General features: G+C 43.8%; 1 protein-coding gene across 1 annotated transcript; it reads left to right on the top strand.

The window, feature by feature from the left end:
* The first annotated feature begins 66 nt into the window (after positions 1–66).
* On the top strand, positions 67–21,933 carry YWHAB (tyrosine 3-monooxygenase/tryptophan 5-monooxygenase activation protein beta). The gene is made up of 6 exons (XM_049650719.1): positions 67–158; positions 15,038–15,340; positions 17,521–17,644; positions 18,528–18,691; positions 19,531–19,626; positions 19,925–21,933. Exons 2-6 carry the CDS (start codon positions 15,047–15,049, stop codon positions 19,979–19,981), a joined length of 735 nt encoding a protein of 244 aa, XP_049506676.1. The 5' UTR covers positions 67–158; positions 15,038–15,046; the 3' UTR covers positions 19,982–21,933.
* The last annotated feature ends 1,100 nt before the right edge of the window (positions 21,934–23,033 follow it).

Below are 23,033 nucleotides of genomic sequence, written 5' to 3'. Positions count from 1 at the left end.
CGGATTCCGGAGCCGGGGTAGCTGCTGCCGCCGCCGCCGCCGCCGCCGCCTTTGCAGCCGCCGCCGCTGCTGCCTGAGGAGTGGGCTTGGGAAGGAAGCGGTGACCCGCGCTCGGAGCTTCGCCCGCAATCACCTTTGCTCCCTGTTGTCCTCCCCCGGTGAGTGCGGTGCGGGGTCCGCCCGGGGCCCCTGGGGGCCCAAGCGCGAAGCTTTTCCCAGGCGCCGGCTGCCGTGGCGACGCGGGCGAACCCGCGGGTGGACCCCGGGAGGTGTTGGCGCGCGGCTTCCCCGGCCCCGCGAGGCCGCCTGCGGCGCAGGCCCGGCCTGGCCGCGGCCCCTCCCTGTTTCCGGGGCCGAGCCCCATCGCTCTCGGAAAGGCCTGGGCAGCCCTCGCCGCCTGCGGCCCTGCCCTGCGGGCGGGGTGCGGCTCCGAACGGGACCCGGAGGGACGTCGACCCGCGGACCCCCGACCCTCCATTCCCCCCCTCCCCAGCTTCGATCCCTGCGCGACCCCTCCCTGCTCCTTGGCGAAAACCGACCCTTTAAGCCCTATTAATCCTGTTCCTTGCTTTCTGGTTTCCAAAAATTAAAATTTAACCCAATACGGGCGAGTTTTCGAGGCCCAGGGCCTGTATTGACTCCCCTGGATGGGTAAGGGGTTTAACCTTGGGAGAGAGCAAAGGGGAAACCCCCTCCCACTTTGCAGTAAAGCCATTTCTTCATCGTTCGCTGGCTTGGGAGCCTAGCAGAACCCGAGATTCCCTGAGAAGCACAGGGTTGAGGTTTGAACCAAGAAAATGCATTTGTTGGAACCGGTTACTGAGTCAGGCCTGATGCCCGGGAAAAAAATATCAGAGACTGAAAATCGGGAGTGTTTTCCCACGGTATTTACCGTCATTTAATGCCAAAGTCTTTTGTGTCCTCACCCAACATTTACCCATACTGTGTGTTAGCACGTTTTTAGGGCTGAAATTTGCCTGGTGCCCTCCCTGGTGATGGGGAAGGGGTGGGATTGATTTGGGCCCCTTATCTTTAGAGGATTGAGTACATCTTTGTTGCAAATGGAGAACTGCATGTAATGGGGTTTTCAAAGGTGGCAGTATTGGTAATTTGCTAGCGTTTCTGTAAAAATGCATGTCTCTTGTCCTTGGCTTCACTCCCTTTTTCTTTGGTAAGGCTAGGTAGCATCAGACTCTGATTTTACTTGTCCTGTGTGGGAGACGGAATTTGGCAAGATGATGTTATGAACATACAAAATCAGGCGGCCACAGGATCCAAAGCAGAAAGATGAAGCACTTTCAAGAACATGAAAATTGTCTGAATTTCTCACTGTGTCTCAATTGTTCATATGAAACCACACACATAGGCAGTTTATAGAACTGGACACACAGCTACTCAGCTTTTTGCATTTTCTCTTTGGAAATTTATATGTATAAATAGTGCTTGATTATTAGTGATTTTCTTGACTGCTCCCAACGTACCCCATTTCTCAGGAATATCTCAGTTGTCTGAGCCCTCATTTTTCTTGGATCTTTTTCCCTAGCAGCATACAGAATGGTGAGGGTAAAACGTGTCAGTTTTTACTGAACCCTACTTAGAATTTTAGGTGTGGTCTTCCAAATGGAACGCTAATAATTCGTAGCATCTACTGAATTATTTTCCTAGACTCTCTTCAGTGAGATAAGAAACCATTCACCCATCTTACAGATGAAGTCTTTATGGGAAATGAGGTAATTTGGACTAGACCACACACCTAGTTTTTATATTGAATATCCTCATTCATCAGGAGCAAATGTTTCTGGACTGTCAGCTCCTGGAGTATGGCTCCTACCCTATAATCTTCTGTACATTTCCCATCATGCAGTGCTTGTGTTATGTTGAAGCCATTTTAGAATTGGAGCTCTATAGATCAGGAAGGCAGCCTCCATAAAACCAGGCGGAGCAAATTCCCATGATGCTAGTTCCGGAGGCACAGTCTCCAGAGACTTGAGCCACTGCAAAAAGTGACTTTAGCCCAATTGGCTGTGGATATAGAAACAAAGAGCACTGGACTTGGAGTCAGATAAATTTGGTTCAGGTCTTGCCTATGGCATTTTCTAGCTGTGGGATCTTTAGCATGTTACTTAATCTCTGGTTCTTAGCTTCTCTATCTCCAGAGTTGTCCTGAGGCCTTTTTTACAAACTGTAAACTGTTCAATGTAAGCTTTTGGTTTTTTTTTTTTTTTTTTTTTTTTTATTAAATCACAGAGTCCACTATTAATAGCTTTCTTTTTTCTTCAGCTGCATTCTCATGAGACCCATCCCTGCTTTATATACCTGTTGCTTTTCAAAAATCGATATATTATTGTAGACCTTTATTTTGTGTATAGCATCTCCAGTCTTTCTGAGCCTATTTGCATCTGTACAATACGAATGGTAATATAGTCTTTGTTGTGTTGTGACAAACTCAATAATTAAAATAAGCATATGGGGTATAGTAGGTGTTTAATAAATGTTAGTTGACTATATCTGTGAATATACATATATAGAGACTAGACAAAGCATAAATGCTACATAGCATAGACACAAGAATCCATCCATTTGTGGGGCACTTGGATGGCTCAGTTGGTTAAGCGTCTGACTCTTGATTTTGACTCAGGTCACAATCTCCCAGTTTGTGAGTTTGAGCCCTGATTCATGCTCTGCTCTGACAGCCTGGAGCCTGCCTAAGATTCTCTTTCCCTCTCTCTCTGCCCCTCCCCTGCTTGCTAGCACGTGAGCTCTCGCTCAAATAAACTTAAAAAAAAACCCGTCCATTTGTAATTTATTCATCAGCTGATGAGGTAGCATCAGGTAATTAGTCTATAATAATAGTAATCACTTACACTGCCTACTGTGTGGCAAGCTTTGTTCTAAGCACCTTACACATATTAACCAAGTCTTCATAACAACTAACGATAGGTAAGTACAATTAGCCCCATTTTACAGATAAGGAAATTGAGGCATAGAAAAGTTAGATAACTTCCCCAGGGGTGTATATACTTAGACCCATACACAGCACAAGGTAAGTAAGCGCTGCAGCCAGGAATCAAACCCAGGCACTTTGGCTCTAATAATAGGTGTCTGCTAATGGTAGAACATGTTTTGTGTGAACACCATTTAGTTCGTAATGTTTCTTTCCACATATCCTATTACAGTAAATGTGTTTGGGCAGGAATTTTAGCTATTTTTGAGGATAAATGTCATGTAATACATTGGAGGGACCGTATTCATTCTGACCTGTAGGGATGATACTGCTGGTGAGCATCAGGAAGCAAGCTTGTGAAAACCCCAGTGTTTCTAGCATTTGCTTCATATTAGGAAAAGGATTCATCAGTTACTTTGTGGCACACTGATTTATCTAATCCTAGGTTCTTTACCTAATGGGATGTGGTCAGGACTGTCATCACTGATTTTGGTTTATCATGCTACTTTTTTTTGTAGATTTTGATACTTTCCCTATTTTGTTGGGGAGGAAGAGATGAGAAAATAAATCTACGTAAGTAGAGAGAAAATTATAATTTCCTGTTAGGCTACCTATTCTTTCAGTGGCATCACATTAGGCAGCTGTCCTTTAAATAAGGATACCCCAGAACTAACTAAGATTTACTTGTAAAGGGACTTTACACCCCTTGGTTCCTGCATTTTTGTAGGAGAGGTGGCAGTTCACGCTAGCAAGGGGGCGAGAAATTTGCTTTTTCAAAGCACCTTCTGAGCATTACAACCATCTTGGTCTCTACAGGAATCTGGTTCTGGTAGTCATCTGTGTGTCATGAGGGAGAAACTTTACAGTTGGAGCTGGATTCTAAGGGAATTTTTCTAAGGGGAATACTTAGGGAGGAAAAAGAGACTAAAGTACTTTCTATTTTGGGATATGTGTGCTAAAAGCCAAGTAAAAAAGCTTACTGCTTTCTGGGCTAAAAGATCTTCTAATACAGGCATAGTTGTGTTTCTAATATGTACTTATAATGAGATGAGATTGATTGATGACCTCAAGAGAACAAGTCATTCCCAACAGTAAGTTAGTGAGACAACCTTTTTTTTTTTAAATAATCTGGCCAGTTCTCTCTTATGTAAGTTTTTTTCCTGTTAGTTTTATTTCATTGTTTAACCTGAGAGACCCAACAGTAAAAGTTATTTCTGAATGGCCTTGACCGGGACAGAGGTAACAATAAAGTAGATATGAATCCTGGCCATTGTTCTATTTGCCCACAGACCTCAAAGCTTATTTGACAGTCTCTTGAGTTTTTGGCATATGCTATTTTTAACTCCTTAATTTTATTTTGATTTTTAAAGCTAGATGAATTAACGTAAGGTCAATTCTGAAATCTCACTGTAATAACTTTGTATGTTTTTTGAAAAGTTGTCCATTTTATCTTTTCCTTAAGTAAGCATTGGGAATCCTAGTTGAGCATTAGGAGGTAGTGCCACATAGAGGAAAGACCATGTGGCAGCTAATACCTGTGTGACCGTGGGCAGGTTACTCCTGGCATCTGTGAAAGGGGACAATGGCACCTACCTCATAGAATACTTAGGATTAAATGAGTTGATAATAAAGGCCTAGTGCTGTACACATTTAGGTAAACCATAAATGATGGGTATTTTTGTTATTTATTAAATCAACGATCAACTGGCATGGACTTTTGAAAAGAGGAGATGGACAGAAAATATTCTAAGGGCTTGTTGAAACTCAGTTTGAATCTATAAATATAAAAATTGGGGGGTGCCTGGATGGCTCAGTCCATTAAGTGTCTGACTTCAGCTCAGGTCATGATCTCGCAGTTCGTGGGTTTGAGCCCTGTGTCGGGCTCTGTGCTGACAGCTCAGAGCCTGGAGCCTGCTTTGGATTCTGTGTCTCCCTTTCTGTTCCTCCCCGACTCATCCTTTGTCCCTCTCCCTCTCCCTCCCTCCCTCCTGCCTTCCCTCCCTCCCTCCTTCCTTCCCTCCCTCCCTCCCTCTCTCTCTCTCTCTCTCTCTCAAAAATAAATAAACATTAAAAAATAATTCAAAAATTAGTAGCTGAGAAACATTAGTCAAAAAGTATAGTGTTGTCTTCTGATTGGAGCTAAGGTGGCTCTACTGAAAAAGTAGACTAAGGCAGAATGTAAATATAGTCTGTATTTTATAGGTCAGATGTGGTCTACTTATCTCTGTCCACATAGGAAATAACAGCCTGTGTACTTCTTTTAAAAAAGTGCATCGATGGGGCGCCTGGGTGGCTCAGTCGGTTAAGTGGCCGACTTCAGCTCGGGTCACGATTTCGCGGTCCGTGAGTTCGAGCCCCACATCGGGCTCTGGGCTGATGGCTCAGAGCCTGGAGCCTGCTTCCGATTCTGTGTCTCCCTCTCTCTCTGCCCCTCCCCCGTTCATGCTCTGTCTCTGTCTCAAAAATAAATAAAACGTTAAAAAAAATTAAAAAAAAAAAAAGTGCATCGGGTGGCGCCTAGGTGGCCCACTCGGTCAAGTGGCCCACTCTTGATTTTGGCTCCGGTCATGATCTCGAAGTCGTGTGATTGAGCCTGGTGTCAGGCTACATGCTGACAGCACAGAGCCTGCTTGGGATTCCCTCTCTCCCTCTCTCTCTGCCCCTTCCCCACTCATACTTGTGTTTTCTCTCTCTCTCTCTCAAAGTAAATAAATAAACTTCAAAAAAAAAAGGGGGGGGTGCATCAAGTGATGAAACAGTCCTACTCAGCATGGCAGGCATTATGCCACAAGTTGGGTGCCCAGAGATAAAGTCTGGATTCCTGCCTTAAACTCACAGTCCAGTGTGGGAGTCAACAAAGACATTTAGGGTAAACTATGCTAAGTGCTACTTTAGAAATAAGCATAGGTAAATTAACATGTGTCTTTCTTTTAAAAGTCTTTAAATAAATCCATTTGGATTTAAAAGAAATGAGGTGTGGGGGCGCCTGGGTCGCTCAGTCAGTTGAGCCTCTGACTTTGACTTCCTCTCAGGTCATGATCTCACAGCTCCTGACTTTGAGCCCCTAGTTAGGCTCTGTGCTGACAGCTCAGAGCCTAGAGCCTGCTTCAGATTCTGTCTCTGCCCCTCCCCTGCTTGTGCACGCACCCTGTCTCTCTTTCTCTCTCTAATAAACATTAAAAACAAAAATGAGGTCTGTAGTTAAGTGTCCCTTCCCTGGCTGACCACTTTTGTGTGGCTGCTATTTGAGTGTTCACAGTGTGTAGAGACTGTTAAGTATTTTGCATCATGAACTGGTTTACTTCTTACAAAAACCATATTGTGTAGATTTGCCTGTTTTATGCATGAGAAAACAGACTCACAGAGGTCAGGTAACCTATAGAGTTGGGGTGTGGTACTGGTAGTTGGGCTGAGTCACTCCATTATGTAGGTGGGCTCAAAGCTTTTGAACCCTATTTACAAGATTGACCAGTTGAGCTGCGTTTATGGATCAGAATCAGCATATTGTCTTTTGGGATTGATCCTTTAAAGCCAAGATATCAATTTGTTGTCCTGTCTGCTGGGTTCACATTGTGTGACCTTGGGTATCACTTAATACCTCCATTGTTTTAGTTTTGGCTAATTGGACGTAATTAACAACAATATTCAACAACTGATGCAGAAGAGCGAAGAGATTTTGAAATAGAAGTTTTCCTCCACGATTCTGTGTTTGCTGGACATCAGCGCTAATGATTTTGTATTTCGGACATGCTGTTTCATTTTCTGACAGAGCGCCTGCAAATGTTCGGACGGAATTAAGTTGGTGACATGACTCTGAATTTTGTGTGTTGAATGGCACACAGACATGTTTAGAGTGGGTGTTTTTCAGCGAGTAGTTTTCTTTAAGAGCTAGGAGTACTTCACTTTTTCTGGGTAGCACCCCCTGACCACCAGGTCCCATTGACTTTCTCACTCCTTCCTGCTTGTAGCTTGGCATCTGTTTTTCCTTCAGCGGAGTGACTCCAGAACTGTACCTTTGGCCTTATGGTGCTGTGGATGCTCTGTCCGGAATGGTGCAGCTGAACGCTAGTCAGATTTACGATCCCTTCCTACCCCGTGGAAACTTGGGAGTCTAGATTTTTAAGGTGCTCCTGTCAGTGAGTTCCAAGAAAAGAGTTCATACTCAAAAAGAGTTTTTTCACTTGCAGTGATTTCAACACACTGAATTATATGCACTACGTTTTTGTGAAGTAGCTTAAGGGTAAGAATGTGTCTACTTTCTTTCCTTTACTCCCACCGGGCACCTACTAGCCCTTTTTTTGCACATCATCTTATTTGATAGCAACTAATGTCTCCTTTTAACATTTGAGGAAACTGAGGCTCAGAGAAGTTACTTTAAACGTCGTCAAATTTCTCTTTTTGAAGCCCAGATTTGTTGTATGTGGGGCTTTCCTAGAAACAGATTCCATTCCCGTGTGTTTCATAATTAGACACATGATAGACCATGGCATCCTTATTTTAACTTTTCTAGCAAATTATTAAGCTCCGTTAAAGCTCAGTATTTTATTATTTAAAAAGAAAATGTTTTTAATGTTTATTTATTTTTGACAGAGAGAGACACACACCCAGAGCATGAGCAGGGGAGGGGCAGAGAGAGAGAGAGGGAGACATAGAATCTGAAACAGGCTCCAGGCTCTGAGCTGTCAGCACAGAGCGCGACGCGGGGCTCGAACTCACGGACTGCGAGGTCATGATCTGAGCCAAAGTCGGACGCTCAACCGACTTTGCCACCCAGGTGCCCCAAAGCTCAGTATTTTAGAAGTGAGCATGTCCTTTTCCTTGAAGACAAAACATAACTGAAAGTTAGATATAGCTGAAGGCCACGTTTCACAAGGTCATTTTCAGTTCTTTTCTTCCTTTGCAAGGCTGCTTTTCTTTTTTTAATATGGATTAGCACTGGGTAGTCATTTTTATTTTTATTTTCCTTCCTGTGCTTGGATATCTGCTTCAGGCTACTGCGAAATGGCCTGTCAGTATTCTGAACCTGGCTAAAAGAAATCCTCTAGGCAAAGAATTTTGAGATAGAGGGCCGGGGTTTGTTCGTAGATACTTTCATTTCAGCATTTACTGTCAGGTTTGATGTTTCATGTATTTGAAGGAAATCCTGTCATTTCATGTGCACCCTCAGAATTATTCTTCATAATATCACTTAGCGGTATTTTACAAAAATGAAATACTTTTGTGCCTCTTTTTCTTCCTCTTCCGATTATATGTATCTCTTTAATAGATAAGTGACATTAATTCCCTTCTTTTTTTTTTTTTTTTTTAATTTTTTTTTCAACGTTTTTTATTTATTTTTGGGACAGAGAGAGACAGAGCATGAACGGGGGAGGGGCAGAGAGAGAGGGAGACGCAGAATCGGAAACAGGCTCCAGGCTCCGAGCCATCAGCCCAGACAGAGCCTGATGCGGGGCTCGAACTCATGGACCGCGAGATCGTGACCTGGCTGAAGTCGGACGCTTAACCGACTGCGCCACCCAGGCGCCCCTAATTCCCTTCTTTTAACAGGCCTGTAGTCTCGTACCAACTATCCATCTTCTTAACCGCTCTGCTCTTGGAGATTTAGCTTGTTTCCAGTTTTTCACTACTAAGCATTGCTGATTTAATGGGCAAATGCTTCCCAGTCCTCTAAAGTGTTTACAGGACCTCATCCAGTGGCTTAGCAGAGATAGACACCCATCATCATCATATGGCTGTGCTTGAGAACCGTTCTGAGGCATCTCCGTGTCGGCATTCCTGATTGGTGCCCAGCACAAGGAAGTCTGCTGGTACTCTGCCTGGTTTGATGTATTGCGGCCTCTAACAGGTTTGCTCTGGCGTCTTTGAGCGGTCAGTGCCAGGCTGGATGGTGAGACCACAGCCTTTTAAGGTTTCGGGGAGGCAAATAAAGGACCTCTTGCTGATGTTTCTCTTGGTAGGACATTGGTTGAGAGTCTCAGAAGAAAAGTAGGTCCTGATTATAAACCGTCACTTCTTGGCATTCAATTCAAGAAAATTCAATTAGGAACTAATGAGCAAAGGTGTTATGGTTAACATGTGTGTCCACTTTGAGGCTGTTGAAGGCTGGAGTCTTATCTAGGAACGTTAACATTATAACATACTCACCTCCTATACAAGAAGAATCTAGACTTGCTTTCCTTCTCCTGGGTTGAATGTTAAGTAAGTAAGTAAGTAAGTAAGTAAATAAATAAATAAATAAATAAATAGCCGAGCTCACATCTGTGGGCCGACACAGGGATGTGTAGGTACTGTTAGAGGAATAATAGTGCTTCCATTGGTTTCACACTATGCATTTCTTTTCAGAAAAAGATTTCCCTTAATTCCCTGCACCACCTCATCACAGCACCTCTTGTGAGCTAGATGTCATGTCTCCAGTGCACAGATTGGAAGGCTGAGATCGAACAAGCTCACGGGGCTTTGTAGTAGCACATCCCGCTCTTAGACCTCGTCCTGTTGCCTTTCTGCCATAACCACATACAGCTACCCTGCTCTTTCTGCTCTCCCGGTACTGATTTGTTGAGAAAAGTTGACAGATACTTATTTGAGCATTAGTTTTGTGCTTGGCACAGCGTTAGGCATTAAGTGAGAAACCAACGGGGAGCTTTCCTGTGAGGGCATAACACCTGGGACTGTTGGTGAAGGGACCCTGCTCATCGTGTGTACCAGAAAACATATGGAATGTAGGCCCTGGACTGTGTCATAGGCTACAGGTACATTTGGATTCATAGGCTGGTCCATCAGCAGGGGCTGGGGTAGCCATGGAAGGCTTTCTAGCCAGGTGGATGGATAGGGTTTGCGTAGGCAGGAAGTACAGAGGAGAGCATTCTAGACCGAGGAACTAAAAAAGCCCTTTCAGGGGTGTTTGAGCCTGACACGTGTAGGGTATTCGAGGGTCTTCTCCAGCCGGAGAGGAAGATCCATGTTGGAGAGTGGCCAGTGAGAAAGCCGGACCGGTACGGAAGAGCCACATCGACAAAGGACTTCGAAGGCCGGGCAGAGTTTAGACTTGGTGGAGCTGCCAGAAGAGTCGTTGAGGGTGACTGAGTGAGGGTGGGGGCGGGACTAAGAGTTACTTTGGTTTTTTTCTCTTTTTCTGTTGAAGTACAGTTGACTGGCCGTGGTACACTAGTTTCAGGTGAACAAGATAGTGACTCGACAAGTCTACACGTTAATGCTGTGCTCACCCGAGCATAGCTGCCACCGGTCACCGTCCAACGCTGTTACAGTACCACTAACGATATTCCCTGTGCCATGCATGCCTTTGGCAGAGTAATTTTGAAGGAGGATGCAGGCGTACAAGGAATGAGGTACACACATTATGAGGATTTAATGTGCTTGTGAAGAATAGGTACTTGGTGTTTTGAATTATCTGAGCGGAGGGAAGACTGCCACGTTTGCAGTTTTATTATTCCTTCATTTGGGATCTGTTCATGCAGCAGATGCCAGTTGATGCGGATCGGGTGCAAGGTGCTGTGGGAGATAATGCCCTAAAGAGTTTATGGTGTGGTGAGAGACTTAGAGATAAATACATATCATTTTAGTACTGAAGAAATGTGATAAGTCGTGAAGAGAGAGATAGATGAAATGCTTTGTTGAGAATATTTTCAGCTTGGAGCAGCTCTCTCCAGTAGAAATAGAATACAGTCCTCACGTGTTAAACATTTTTTGGTGGCTACATTAAAAAAGCAAAAAGCATGTGAGATTTACTTCAATAATGTTTTATTTTTTTTGTTATTTTTAATTTTTTTTTGTTCGTTGGAGAAAGAGTGTGAGCAGAGGAGGGGGGCAGAGGGAGACAGAGACTCTTAAGCCGGCACCACGCCCAGCGCGTAACCTGAGTCGGGACTTGATCCCGTGACCCTGGTATCATGACCTGAGCTGAAATCAAGAGTCCAGCACTTAACTGACTGAGCCACCCAGGTGCGCCTATTTTAATAGTTTTTTTAAAAATTTAACTCCATATATCCAAAATACCATGGTTTCCACATGTGACATAGCTACATGTGGCCGGTGGCTATCAACCATGGTGGAATGACATCTCCAGCTTGGTGGTTTCAGAAAGACTTCCTGGGGGGATGGCACTCGGGCCACTCTCTGAAGAATTCTGTATGCTCAGTAGATGGGAAAGGACATTCCAGGCAGAGGGAGTGGCTTCGTGAGCAAAGACATGGAGACCGAAAAGCAGACTCCCAGGAAAACCATTTTGGCAGAAGCACAAATTGTGTGGAGGGCATGTTTTGGCAAAAGGCTGGAAAGATAGGCTGGAAAATCTTCAAGGACGGGAGTGAATCCGACTACTATTGGCGGAAGGGAACTTTAAAGAATTTTGAGCAGGAAGTGACTCAGTCAGAGTTTTAAGAATGGGTCTGTGCTTTAAGACACCAAGAGGGCTGAAGGTAACAGGAGACTAAAGGCCGTGGGTCTGGGGAGACTGGAAGGGAGGCTTATTGCAGATGCAGAACTAGGAACTGTTCCAGATCTCTCTCGTCTCCTGCCTTCCTCCAAACTGCTGGGTGTTGTGTAACCCATTTCCTGTTGAAATTGGTCTAGCTGCTTCAAAATCCGTGTTATATAAGTCAAAAGTTATGTAAGCAGTAGGCATCAGGACACTTGGCTGTGGATTTTGTTTGTTGTAGTTGTCGTGTGCCTGTGTGTGTATGAAATTAAAGTTTTTTAAACAGATGGGTACATTTTTGAAGACATGTATTCAGTCTTAACATATCGTGATGGCTCTCAATGTCCAAGAAGCTCTTGCAACTTCTGAAGAAGCTTGAAATACTTGGCCCCGAAACAGCCCATATTTGATTTTGAGAAATAGGGCATGTACCTTTGGGAGCTCCCAGGGAGCAGTCAGGATTCTTCAGAGAGGTAGGATTCAACTTTCACTGTTTGGGAGGGGAGCTTAAGTGGGGGGCTGGCAAGGCCAAAGAGTTTCGTGGCATCTTTGGGGCAGTGTTGATCCTTTGTGTTTCTCTACTACTCTTTTATAATCCCGCATGTGATGGCTTGGCTCTGAATTGGCTTTGGGCCAGTTCTTTATTAATTGGAATCTTTCCCGGTGGAGTTGCACAGTGCTGTTCGATGAACTTCAGAGTGGGCCACTGAGTGATCGCTAACTTTGAATTCATCCGCAAACTGGAACATTTCTGAAGTTATTGAAAGTTAGCTTCTCTCAGAATGTTTCTCACTTTGAGGAGCAGCGAAGATAGGATTATTTGCTGTCTGAGAGTCTGAAAGACTTTGTGGTCAAGAAAATTAGACATAGTGAGTAAGTGTGTAATTTGAACACGAAGGATGGCGTCCTTTTGATGGACTTTGATCAGAGTAGACTAGGCTGCGTTGTGGCAGCCAACAGCACCAGCATCTCCGTGACTTCACCCAGTGACCATACTTCCAGTCCAGGGCCAGCCTGTAGGAGTCCCTGCACGACAGTCACTCAGGGACTCGGGCTTCCGGCACTGCACAGCGTCTAGAGCACACGGCCTTCTAGGTGGCTGCTGTGTAAGAAGAGAGCCTCTCCGATGACATACAGGCTTTCAGTTGTCACCTGGAAATAGCATCATTGCCGCTGTTTGATTAGAACGAACGCTGTGCCCCTGGGGACTGCCGGAAAATGTAGGAGAGCAAATGGAATGTTTCATGAGGGTTATTATCTCTGTTACAGTCTCCCTCTAGTGACGTGGGTGAAGATGTCGGGCAGATCAGGTGAGACTTGCTTCACTGAGTGTGAGCTTAGAATTAGCAAGCCTTATGTAGGACGAGGCTCTGAGTATGACTTAGATCATAGGCAGTGGGAAGGAAAATAGTAGTTCTGAACTTAGAGAACCAAATCTGTCGGAATAGTCTAGGTTTGGGGCGTATCTTATGCTCCATCTAATAACACATTTTCATGTGATAGGGCCCTGTCTGTAGAATTTCTTGCTTAAAAATGCAGAAATACATGTCGGGCTCCGTGCTGACAGCTCAGAGCCTGGAGCCTGTTTCAGATTCTATGTCTCCCTCTCTCTGACCCTCCCCCGTTCATGCTCCGTCTCTCTCTGTCTCAAAAATAAATAAACGTTAAAAAAATAAATAAATAAATAAATAAATAAATGAAAGTGCAGAAATACTTGAGGCAAAACCATGTTGTGAGGAGAGGTTGTACTTCCTTTGCTATTTTAAAATTATTAGTCATTTTCAGAGTCTTAAATTGTGATGCTGTGTATATAGTAATGAAAGAATTTGGGTTTTCTGTTTTATCTTTTAAAGATTTTATTTTTAAGTAATCTCTACACCCAGCATGGGGCTCGAACTCACAACCCCAAGATCAAGAAAGAGTCTGGCTGAGCCAGCCAGTCACCCCTGAAAGAATTTGTTTTACAAATACTGATAACTCCAGAGTGCCTGGGTGGCTCAGTTGGTTGGGCGTCTGACTCTTGATATTGGCTCAGGTCATGATCTCAGTTTGTGGAGCCTGTTTGGGATTCTCTCTCTCTCTCTCTCTCTCTCTCTCTGCCCCTCCCCCATGCGCTCTCAAAATAAGTAAACTTTAAACAGATACTGATATTCCTACTATTATTTAAAGTAGTATTTTCCCTTTTTGTACCTAAGATAATAGTATATTTGTGCACCGTGGCACACAGGGACATATCAAAATTTAAACTAACAGTACGTAAAACAAACTTTTGGTTCGTTTTGTTTAACAAAATTTTTTAGCTACGTATTATCCCAAAACTGAATTCTCTGTAAATAGTGATTATTGTGAGGAATTGACTAAGGTGAGGTGAATAATTTGAGGCGTATTCACTGATGGGTGTCTAAAAGGTGTGATAAGCTGAGGTCAGTGAAAGTGACTGTTCCAAATTTTTTTTTTAATTTTTTTTAATGTTCATTTACTTTAGAGAGAGAGTGCACACGCCGAACGGGAAAAGGGCAGAGAGAGAAGGAGACACAAAATCTGAAGCAGGCTCCAGGCTCTGAGCTGTCAGCACAGAGCCTGATGCGGGGCGTGAATTTGGAAACAGCGTGATCATGACCTAGGCCAAAGTCAGACACTTACTTACCCGACTGAGCCACCCAGGCGCCCCTCAAAAATTTTTTTTAAATGAACTCAGTTATGGTTTGAAGTTCTGTTGCCGTGCATCTTGAATGCATTCCTCTTACAACCTATGCCATATACAAAATTAGTGCCTGATGCTTGTTTGTAATGCTCTAAACTTCTCAAAGCACCTTCACATAGATCAGGTCTTTTGTTCCTCACGGCAGCGCTCTGGAGAGTAGGTAATGTCCTTCTTACTTTCCAGTAAGGAAATTGAAGCTCTCAGAGGTTAAGTGATGTGACCAAGGTCATATTTCACTTGTAAGTAGCAGAGGCGATGCTGGAGAGAGCTGAATCTGCCTGCCTTTGGTTTATGCTCTTGTCTACAATGTGTCCTTGTAACAAAGTTAGCAAAGTGCAGAAGATCGGGTAACAATGGCTCCTATTTTTAGGTGCCTGCTCTTGATGGGCACTACCAAATGTAACATTTAAAGCTCTAGCTTTGCTTTAAAATTAATGGAAGCAATCATCACACTTCATCACACGTAAGGTGTTTTTCTCTATACTATGGGAAAAAAAGTCATACTGGTCAAAACCAGACAGTTCTGGAAAGAAGTTAAGGATGTGTGTTTAGCATAAGCCTCTAAAGAAATAGTTGGTACAGCAGCCTCCATGTGCTGGGAAGGCAGACAGGACACGTGGGGACAGAGATGAGTCTCCAGGGGTCTCTCAGCAGGGTTGCCCGGAGCCTTCTCCGAACCTCCATTTCTTCACCTCAAAAAGGGGGAAGGGATTGTTGTGAACATATCTACTCTTGGTTAAAAAAAAAAAAAAAAGAAAGAAACCTAGAAAGCTTAGCAAAGTTCTTAACCCTGTAAGTGCTCATGTTCAGCATTGCCGAGGGCTTTTGGAAGCACACGTTTCGTATCTAGGTATGATTCTCCCCACACGGTTGGAAGAAGATTTACATTGCGTTTCCTGGGCCCTGAAACCTGACACTTGCTTCCTCTCTTTTCTCTCTCTTGCTCCTGTTCTAGGGAACGACCATGGATAAGAGTGAGCTGGTACAGAAAGCCAAACTTGCTGAGCAGGCCGAGCGCTACGACGATATGGCTGCGGCCATGAAGGCGGTCACGGAGCAGGGGCACGAACTCTCCAATGAGGAGAGAAACCTGCTCTCCGTGGCCTACAAGAACGTGGTGGGCGCCCGCCGCTCTTCCTGGCGCGTCATCTCCAGCATCGAGCAGAAGACAGAGAGGAACGAGAAGAAGCAGCAGATGGGCAAAGAGTACCGGGAGAAGATAGAGGCCGAACTGCAGGACATCTGCAATGACGTTCTGGTAAGAGGCCAGTGCTTCTGTTTCAGATAGTGATTTCCAGACAGTATCGAATTAATGTGCAAATACAAACTCTCAAACGACTTCTGAGAGAAAGGTGTTGGAATGTACTGGAAAGCTGCAAACCAGTTGCAACTAATTTGTGAGCGTATGATGTGATTTCTCTCACCTCTTATTTGATCAGAGGTCGCTCATCACAAATGGGGTGTTTTCCCCTCCCCTCAGAAAGACCTGGGATAAACAGGAACACTGAGTCAGCATCCCTCCATCTTTTCTTTAGAAACCGAGTCCAGATAGGCAGGATGTCAGGTAGGTGCAGCCACAGATAGGCTGTTCTGTATGTCAGGCTGAGTGGTGATGCCTCTCCAGCAGGGGAGACAGGAGCAAGAAGCTGAGCTCCCTTTCACCCTCTCCCAGTCGCGTCTGCACAGTGTAAAGGCCTGAAAGTTAGCCGCGCCCGTCAGTTTGGCCTGCGTTCCGAAGCGAGATCAGATGCGGTTGGGGATTGTCCTCTCCTGGGTTTTAGATAAGCCTTGGTCAAGTGATTGATTCTGAACTATTTCACTCTGACCACAGTCTGGGGTTGGATGGGAGGGGTGCGTATCCTAGAGCAAGTCATGATCATATTGCCTTTCCCTCACATCCTGAGCCCACTGGGAACTTTCTTTTTCTTCCAGGTGAAATCAGGTAAAAATGAACGGTGAGGGCTGCTTTGAAGGGAAAAGGAATTCACACTTGTGGATCTACCTCCTCCCCTGCTGGCTGCCTCTCCGAATTACTGCCCATGACACCTTTCTTTTGAAAACCAGTACAAAGCTTGTCAGCCATCAGGCAGTACTCCTCCTCCCTAACCCATAAGGAGTCACACCCTGTCTGTCTGCAGAGAGTGTTAAAATGACGACTGCCCCTTGCAGCTTCTCACTCTGATTGACTAAATTCCCTTACAACTAAGCTTTTGCATTGAGCTGCCCTTCTTACGAGACTCATGGTGTAAGAGTGTCATGGCTAAATTTGTTGCCTGTTCGTAATTTGGGGGTTTGTTAATGGTGCGCTAATTCCTGAATGTTAGGTACATGTGGTATTCAGATGAAGTATGGCATGCATTCCAAGGGCAAGAAAGTTCCATAATTCCTGAAATGTAGACCAGCTTTTAAGAGCATCTGAAAGAATGTGAAGAAAAGCATGGTACTTACTGCCTCTTAACCAGTTTTTCAGGATGCCACATTCTAAAACAACTCTTCGAAAATATTGCTCTGTATACGAAGCTTGGACTCCTTCAGAACTGCTTTTGTTGTAAGCATAAATGTTTAAAGGAATTTATTATTAATAATAGTATTAGCTACTTTTTGAGTGCTTACTACGTGCCAGGCAACGTGTTAAGCGCTTCATATACACTGGCTCATTTATCCTCATAATTATCCTAGAAGATGGCTATTATGCTTCCCCATTGTATAGCCGGGAAAACTAAGGCACAGGTGCTTAAATACAGGGTCACAGGTAGTAAGTGGCAGAGGAGGGATTTCTACCCAGGTCCGATTGATTTTCAACTTAGTTTTTGGCAGTTTTGCTCTATTACCGCCTTTTTCCTCCCAAAAGGTAAAGATTTTTTTTTTTTTTTAAATTACAGAAGTAATACAAGTTTATTGTTTTTAAAAGGGGTGGGGGGAGCCAGGCAGAAGAGTATAAATAAGAGAGTAAAAATCATTTCTAATCCTGTCACATAGAGAACCATTATTAACATCTTGATAAATATCCCTCAAGAGTTTTCCCTTCCATATTTGCGTGTGCACATACATATTTTAATATTCAAATAGGATTCATGTGGTATTTATAATCCTTTTTTCTTTTTTTTTTTCCACTGACTTGTTTTGAGAACCTTACCATGTTATCAGTGTGGTTCTGCATCGTCATTTTTAAGGCCTTACGTAGCATTCCATTGTGTGGCTAGACTTTAATCAACCCCTTGTGGATGGTCAGAGTGATTTTTAACAGAAGGACACAGGCATCTGCTGTTATGACCTGGGCTAAAAACCACTTAAAAGCTTTGGATGGAAATTATGTTTTTTTAAATCTTCAAAAATATTATTTAGAAGTGGTAGTATGTGTTTTGAACCTCAAACATAGTTATAACATCTTCTAACTAATATTTCCAGATTCTTAACAGAATGTGAATCACTTTTTAGGAGCTGTTGGACAAATATCTTATTCCCAATGCTACGCAACCAGAAAGTAAGGTGTTCTACTTGAAAATGAAAGGAGATTATTTTAGATATCTTTCAGAGGTGGCATCTGGAGACAATAAACAAAGTAAGTAACTTTTTTTTCTCCTAAGAAATTTGACCAGTAGTGGAGCCAGTCTTCCTTCATAAGAATTTTAAAACCGTTTTTGCTTTGTTCCTCATAGACCCTACTGTCACAGTACTGAAGATTTTGAAGACCACAGCACTGTGCTGACCTGTGATTAGCAGGGTCATGGGGGGTGACAAATCAGAATGTATCTAAGGGGAAAACAGGGCATGAAAAGTGTGGCACAGTAGTGCATTTAAAGAGATCCTTTTCTTAAAAAAAAAAAAAAAAGGCTCGTTATTGAAACTTGGAAGTATCTGGTAGCCTAGAACCGCTATAGTAAATAGTGATGCATTTCTTTCATCACATATCCTGATTTCGTGACGGTGATAACTACAGCTGTGCTTTTATTTAAGTGCCTGCTACGTGCCAAGTATTCTAGAATCTCGTTTATTCCTTACAAAACTCTAGGAGTTGCGGTGGGAATCTGTTCCATTTTTCTGATAAGGAAACCAGGGCTCATGGAAGTTTTCACGTGCTCCAAACCCCACATCTAGTGAATAGGAGTTGGAATTCGAGTTTGGGTCTGTTGACTCCAAAGTCCATGATTCTTCCACTGGAGCGTATTGTTTCCCGTGTTCTGTCTTGTTAAAGGTTATCTCTGTATTTCTTAACTGCTTTAGGAGACTTTGTCCTAATTGTTTTCATTTTCTCCCAAAGCATGTCATGTAGTACTTGGCTGAGAGTATACGTTTAACGAATGGTTGTTAATCAAGTGGCGGAGACACCCCTCATTTGATGGTTCCTCAGCCACGCCCAGTGTGGTAAAATAACTAGATGCTGGTCCAATGTGCGATGCACCTGGGAAAGAACCTCCCCTTTAATGTTCTTATCTTTCTTATAGCCACTGTGTCGAACTCCCAGCAGGCTTACCAGGAAGCATTTGAAATTAGTAAGAAAGAAATGCAGCCTACACACCCAATTCGACTTGGCCTGGCACTGAATTTCTCAGTCTTCTACTATGAGATTCTAAACTCTCCTGAAAAGGCTTGCAGCCTGGCAAAAACGGTGAGAATGACCTTCTGTGCTTTCTGATCATAGGAAAACAGTGTTTGTGTGTGTGTGTGTTTGGTTGGTTGGTTGGTTGGTTGGTTGGTTGGTTGGTTGGTTGGTTTTGGTTTTGTGCTTGTTTTTTAAGAATTTGTTTTTATTACTGAATTTAAGAAAATTCAGGAGGAAGGTAGTGTGTTTTTTCTTGTCAAGCTCTGGGCTCTGTAGGCCGCTGTTAGGTATTCTATTTCTCATACCAAGATTTGAAGTTACTACTATGTAAACCAAAGAAAGAAATCAGACCAGGTTTTCTTTGTGTGCTGGGTTACCTCCTATCTTCTGTTGGTAACTCAGCTGCCTTTTCTACATATTTTTTAGTCTTTGAACATGCACACTGTTTAAGAATTTTTTAATCTGGAAAAGTTGTATGAAATGAATTCTCTAAGGTCTGGCACTTAATTGAATCAGATTTAGTGTGTGAACTTCTGTTCTCACTTTATTCCCTGTATCCAGACCTTTGGAGTTTTAGTAAAGAAAGAAGAAAAAGGGTTACTGGAAATATCTTTGGCAGTCAAAAAGTTACGTGAATTTGTGCTGGGTTGACAGTAACCCCTGCTATCTTATCACATACAGTGAAGTTCTCAGCTAGGACTTTTTTGTCATTGTTCGTTGGTGCTTTATGAACATGCATTATCTGTTTGCTGAAACAGCTAACAAACAAGGTCGTAATAGCCTCAGTTCCCCCATAGTACGGTACTGGAGAAGAAATTGTATTCACTTGTTGTTAACAGAAAAAAATGGGACTAAACTAGCTCCAGAGAACCTGTGACAGCTTTGCTAAAGGCTCTTTGTTTTAGGCATTTGATGAAGCAATTGCTGAATTGGATACACTGAATGAAGAGTCTTACAAAGACAGCACCCTGATCATGCAGTTGCTTAGGGACAATCTCACTGTAAGTATTGCTGGTTTGTGCAGCTGTTTCTGGAGGGTGTATAATCTTGTTCCTACTCACTATTGCCCAAGACTCAAGGGGAACTGTACCCTGTAAGTACAGTTAAAAGTATTAAAATTGTTAAATTGGTTAGAAATGACTGCTGAAGTTTTGACCTCTGCAGTCTCCCTGTCTTCAGTAATACAGGAAGAATTTTAAGCAGTGAAGATGGAAGGTAAGCTGACACAGGCCGGGCCTATCTCGCTGCGTAAATTTGAGTAGCCCTATTTTGATCCGAGCTCTGTTTTTCTCTTTTCAGCTGTGGACGTCGGAAAACCAGGGAGATGAAGGAGATGCTGGGGAGGGAGAGAACTAATGTCTGTTGTGCTTCGTGATCTGTTCGATGTCACTCTGTACCCTCCACATATATCCCTTTTGTGCGATAAAAAGAAAAAAAAAAGGAGTCGTACGTCGACTTTTAATTTTTCACAGCCTCAGCCTAGCAAAATGGTCCATGGGATAAACAGCTGGCGTTTGTATCTAAAACTCCGATTGGTCACATAAATGCCACGGCATTCTGAAGTTTTTATTTTGATTTAACATTGACAGGATTACTGTGTGTTGAATTTTTTTTTTTTTTTTTTTTAACTGAACACTGTGATTATGGGGTTTTGTAACTTAGCAGACCTCTTACTGGTAGAAAAAAATAGACCTGAATTATGTGTAACTTTTTGGAAAGTTTAATCTGATATCCAACTAGTCCCTGAACTACAGTTCCATTGTAAAGTTGTACAGAAAGTTATAGAGATTATATTGTGACGCTGGGGCGCGGAGTGAGACACCTGTCCTGTGACATTCAATTGTGACAGCAACTCACAGTAGTTCTGCCTGTGTTTGGGGGATTACAGGCGCTTGGCCAGTCCGGGCTGTTGCCAGTCAAAAGTTCGTGACCGCAGACGTCCACAGTGTCTTCCTCTGAGTAAACTCGAAGCCTGAAATGGAAACTCTTTGTGGCAGATAATTGGGTTTTGACCCCGTGAAAAGGTCCAGTGCTCCTGGAACACGTGTTGTGTGACGTGTGGCTAACACCCCCTTCCTACAGCCGTCATACTGATTTGTCTTATGCTCCCGTGGTGGAATCTGTTTTCCTTATAACCGGGAGCTAGAGGAGCAAAAAGCCGTGTGTGTAGCCTATCAAAAAGGCTGCCTCTGTTTCCTGGGTGATACCTTTAAGAGTAGTGTTCTGCAGAGACTGCCTCTCACTTGAGAAGTACTCAATCTTCAGGTGCTTCCTAGCTCCCGGCTTCTAAATTTTGAAATCGAAACGTTCTTCCCACTGTCCCTTTTGACTGTTGACTTCGGTATTCTTTTCCCTCTTTAAGTTTCTGTCCTGCTTCCTGACACCGTTTTCTTTTTGAATTCTGCCGTTGTCTTCCGTTCATCATCGTATGTAATCCCATCTGGGCAGGGATGGGGGCCTGCAGGGAGTGAGCAGAGTTGTTGAGCACTTTGGTCAGCAGGCGGCGCTTCAAAGAGTTTCTGAGAAGAGCTCCCAGCACACAGCTCTGGCTTCCTCCGGTTCTGAGCACGTTTGTTGCTCTTCAGTCATACGGAAACCTGAATGGAAAAAGTATTTTTAAACATCCATGATTTCTCCCTGTATTGCAGCCAGCCCTGATAATGCTTGTTAGTACCTGTCACCAGATCTCCCAAGTGTGCCTCCTCCAGCCAAGTTCACAGACCTGTTTGAACAAGACCCTATGATGCAGGGAAGTTGCATGAACGCCGCAGTGGGGAGAGTCCAGAATAGCCAGGCCTACCAGTCTCACAGTTCCCCCCTCTCCCTTGAACATTCCACGTAGCCGTAGTGTCCACCTGTTTGTCCATCTGCTGAAATGAGAAAAGAAACATTCATGCACTGAATTAAAACAAACCAAAAGAAAAAAAAAAAAGGAAAAAAAAAAAAAAACCCAAAAAACACCCCCCCCCCCCCCCCGCCCCTTCTAGCTGAACAAAAAATGTGCAGTTAATACTTGGCGCTTGAAAATGCAGTAGTGAATGTGGAACGAGCCTGTCTGTATATCTGGTAGCTCTTTCTTGCTTTGTGTTTCCTCACCAGTATTCTGCCTCACGTTTGCTTCTGTGACGGTTCTATTGCCGAGCAAGCACACCTGTGGTTGTGAAAATAGTATAGCAAAAAAAGAAAACTCCCCGGTTACCGATGTACTAGATTTGTGTATGTCTTTTCAAAGTTCTAGTTTCCACCTTACATGGAATAATCAGGAAAAGTGTAAAAATTCAAAAGTGAAATAAAAAATTTTATCAGTTGCCTGTGAATTGATCTATGGCGCCATCTCTCTCACTACCAGAACTAGCTACCTATTCTGATCACACTATTTTTGGCTCAATTCTTTCTTTAGAAGTAGGAAACATCCTTATTTCATCCCAGTTAGAACCCCAAGTCAAGGTGTTGTAAAAGGGAAGAAATTAGCATTAATTAACAACCATTTTCCACCCATTCTGTGCCACCTCTCCACCTTCCACAACAAACCGCCTTTTTTAGCTTCTGGGATTTGTTATCTACATTTATTTTGCATCCCATTCAAGACACACACACACCCCCCCCCCCCCTTTTTTTTTTTTAAACCCTGTGAGAGATGGTTGCACAAGGCCTGGTCATTTCCAGGGTTCTACGAATCCCTGTCACTGTCCTAACACTTTATGGTTCACGGTAGCCTGCAACCCTGTTTCCTTATGGCGTCTGCCCCCTTTGCAAAAACTTGCACGCTCCCACAAGGAGAGGGGGGAAAAACATCAGGGTAGAGTGTATTTCAGCCCAAGGTGAGAATGGGTTTGGGGCTGGCTTGCTACCATGTGCTGCCCAACCAGACTAGTTCCAGAACTTCCATCTGTGGCAACCACCCTCAAAGGGCCGTGGGAACCTGCCTGCCTATACTCTGTTATAGTAGGGGACGGGAGAGTCGCTGTGAGAGGTGAGGGGAAATACTGGCAAGTCGGGGCGCCTGGGTGGCTCAGTCGGTTAAGCGGCCGACTTCGGCTCAGGTCATGATCTCACAGTCCGTGAGTTCGAGCCCCGCGTCGGGCTCTGCGCTGACAGCTCAGAGCCTGGAGCCTGTTTCAGATTCTGTGTCTCCCTCTCTCTGACCCTCCCCCGTTCATGCTCTGTCTCTCTCTGTCTCAAAAATAAATAAACGTTAAAAAAAAAAAATACTGGCAAGTCTTAGTGGTCCACTGTGGGTTGGGATTTTTTTTTTTTTTTTTAATGCCCCCACACCACAGGTAGGTTAAGGCTGCAAGCTGAGCTTGGGGTCACTGTCACAACCTTGTCCTGTTAGGTCCCTGCTGTCCCTAGAGAGTAATGGTGAACCTTCCAGATGGAATGCAGGTGGAATGGCTTGTTCAAAAGA

This window comes from Panthera uncia (genome assembly GCF_023721935.1).
Source record: "Panthera uncia isolate 11264 chromosome A3 unlocalized genomic scaffold, Puncia_PCG_1.0 HiC_scaffold_11, whole genome shotgun sequence".
NCBI lineage: Eukaryota > Metazoa > Chordata > Mammalia > Carnivora > Felidae > Panthera > Panthera uncia.
Note: the sequence above shows the minus strand (reverse complement) of the source record. Positions and strands in the feature narration are given on the sequence as shown.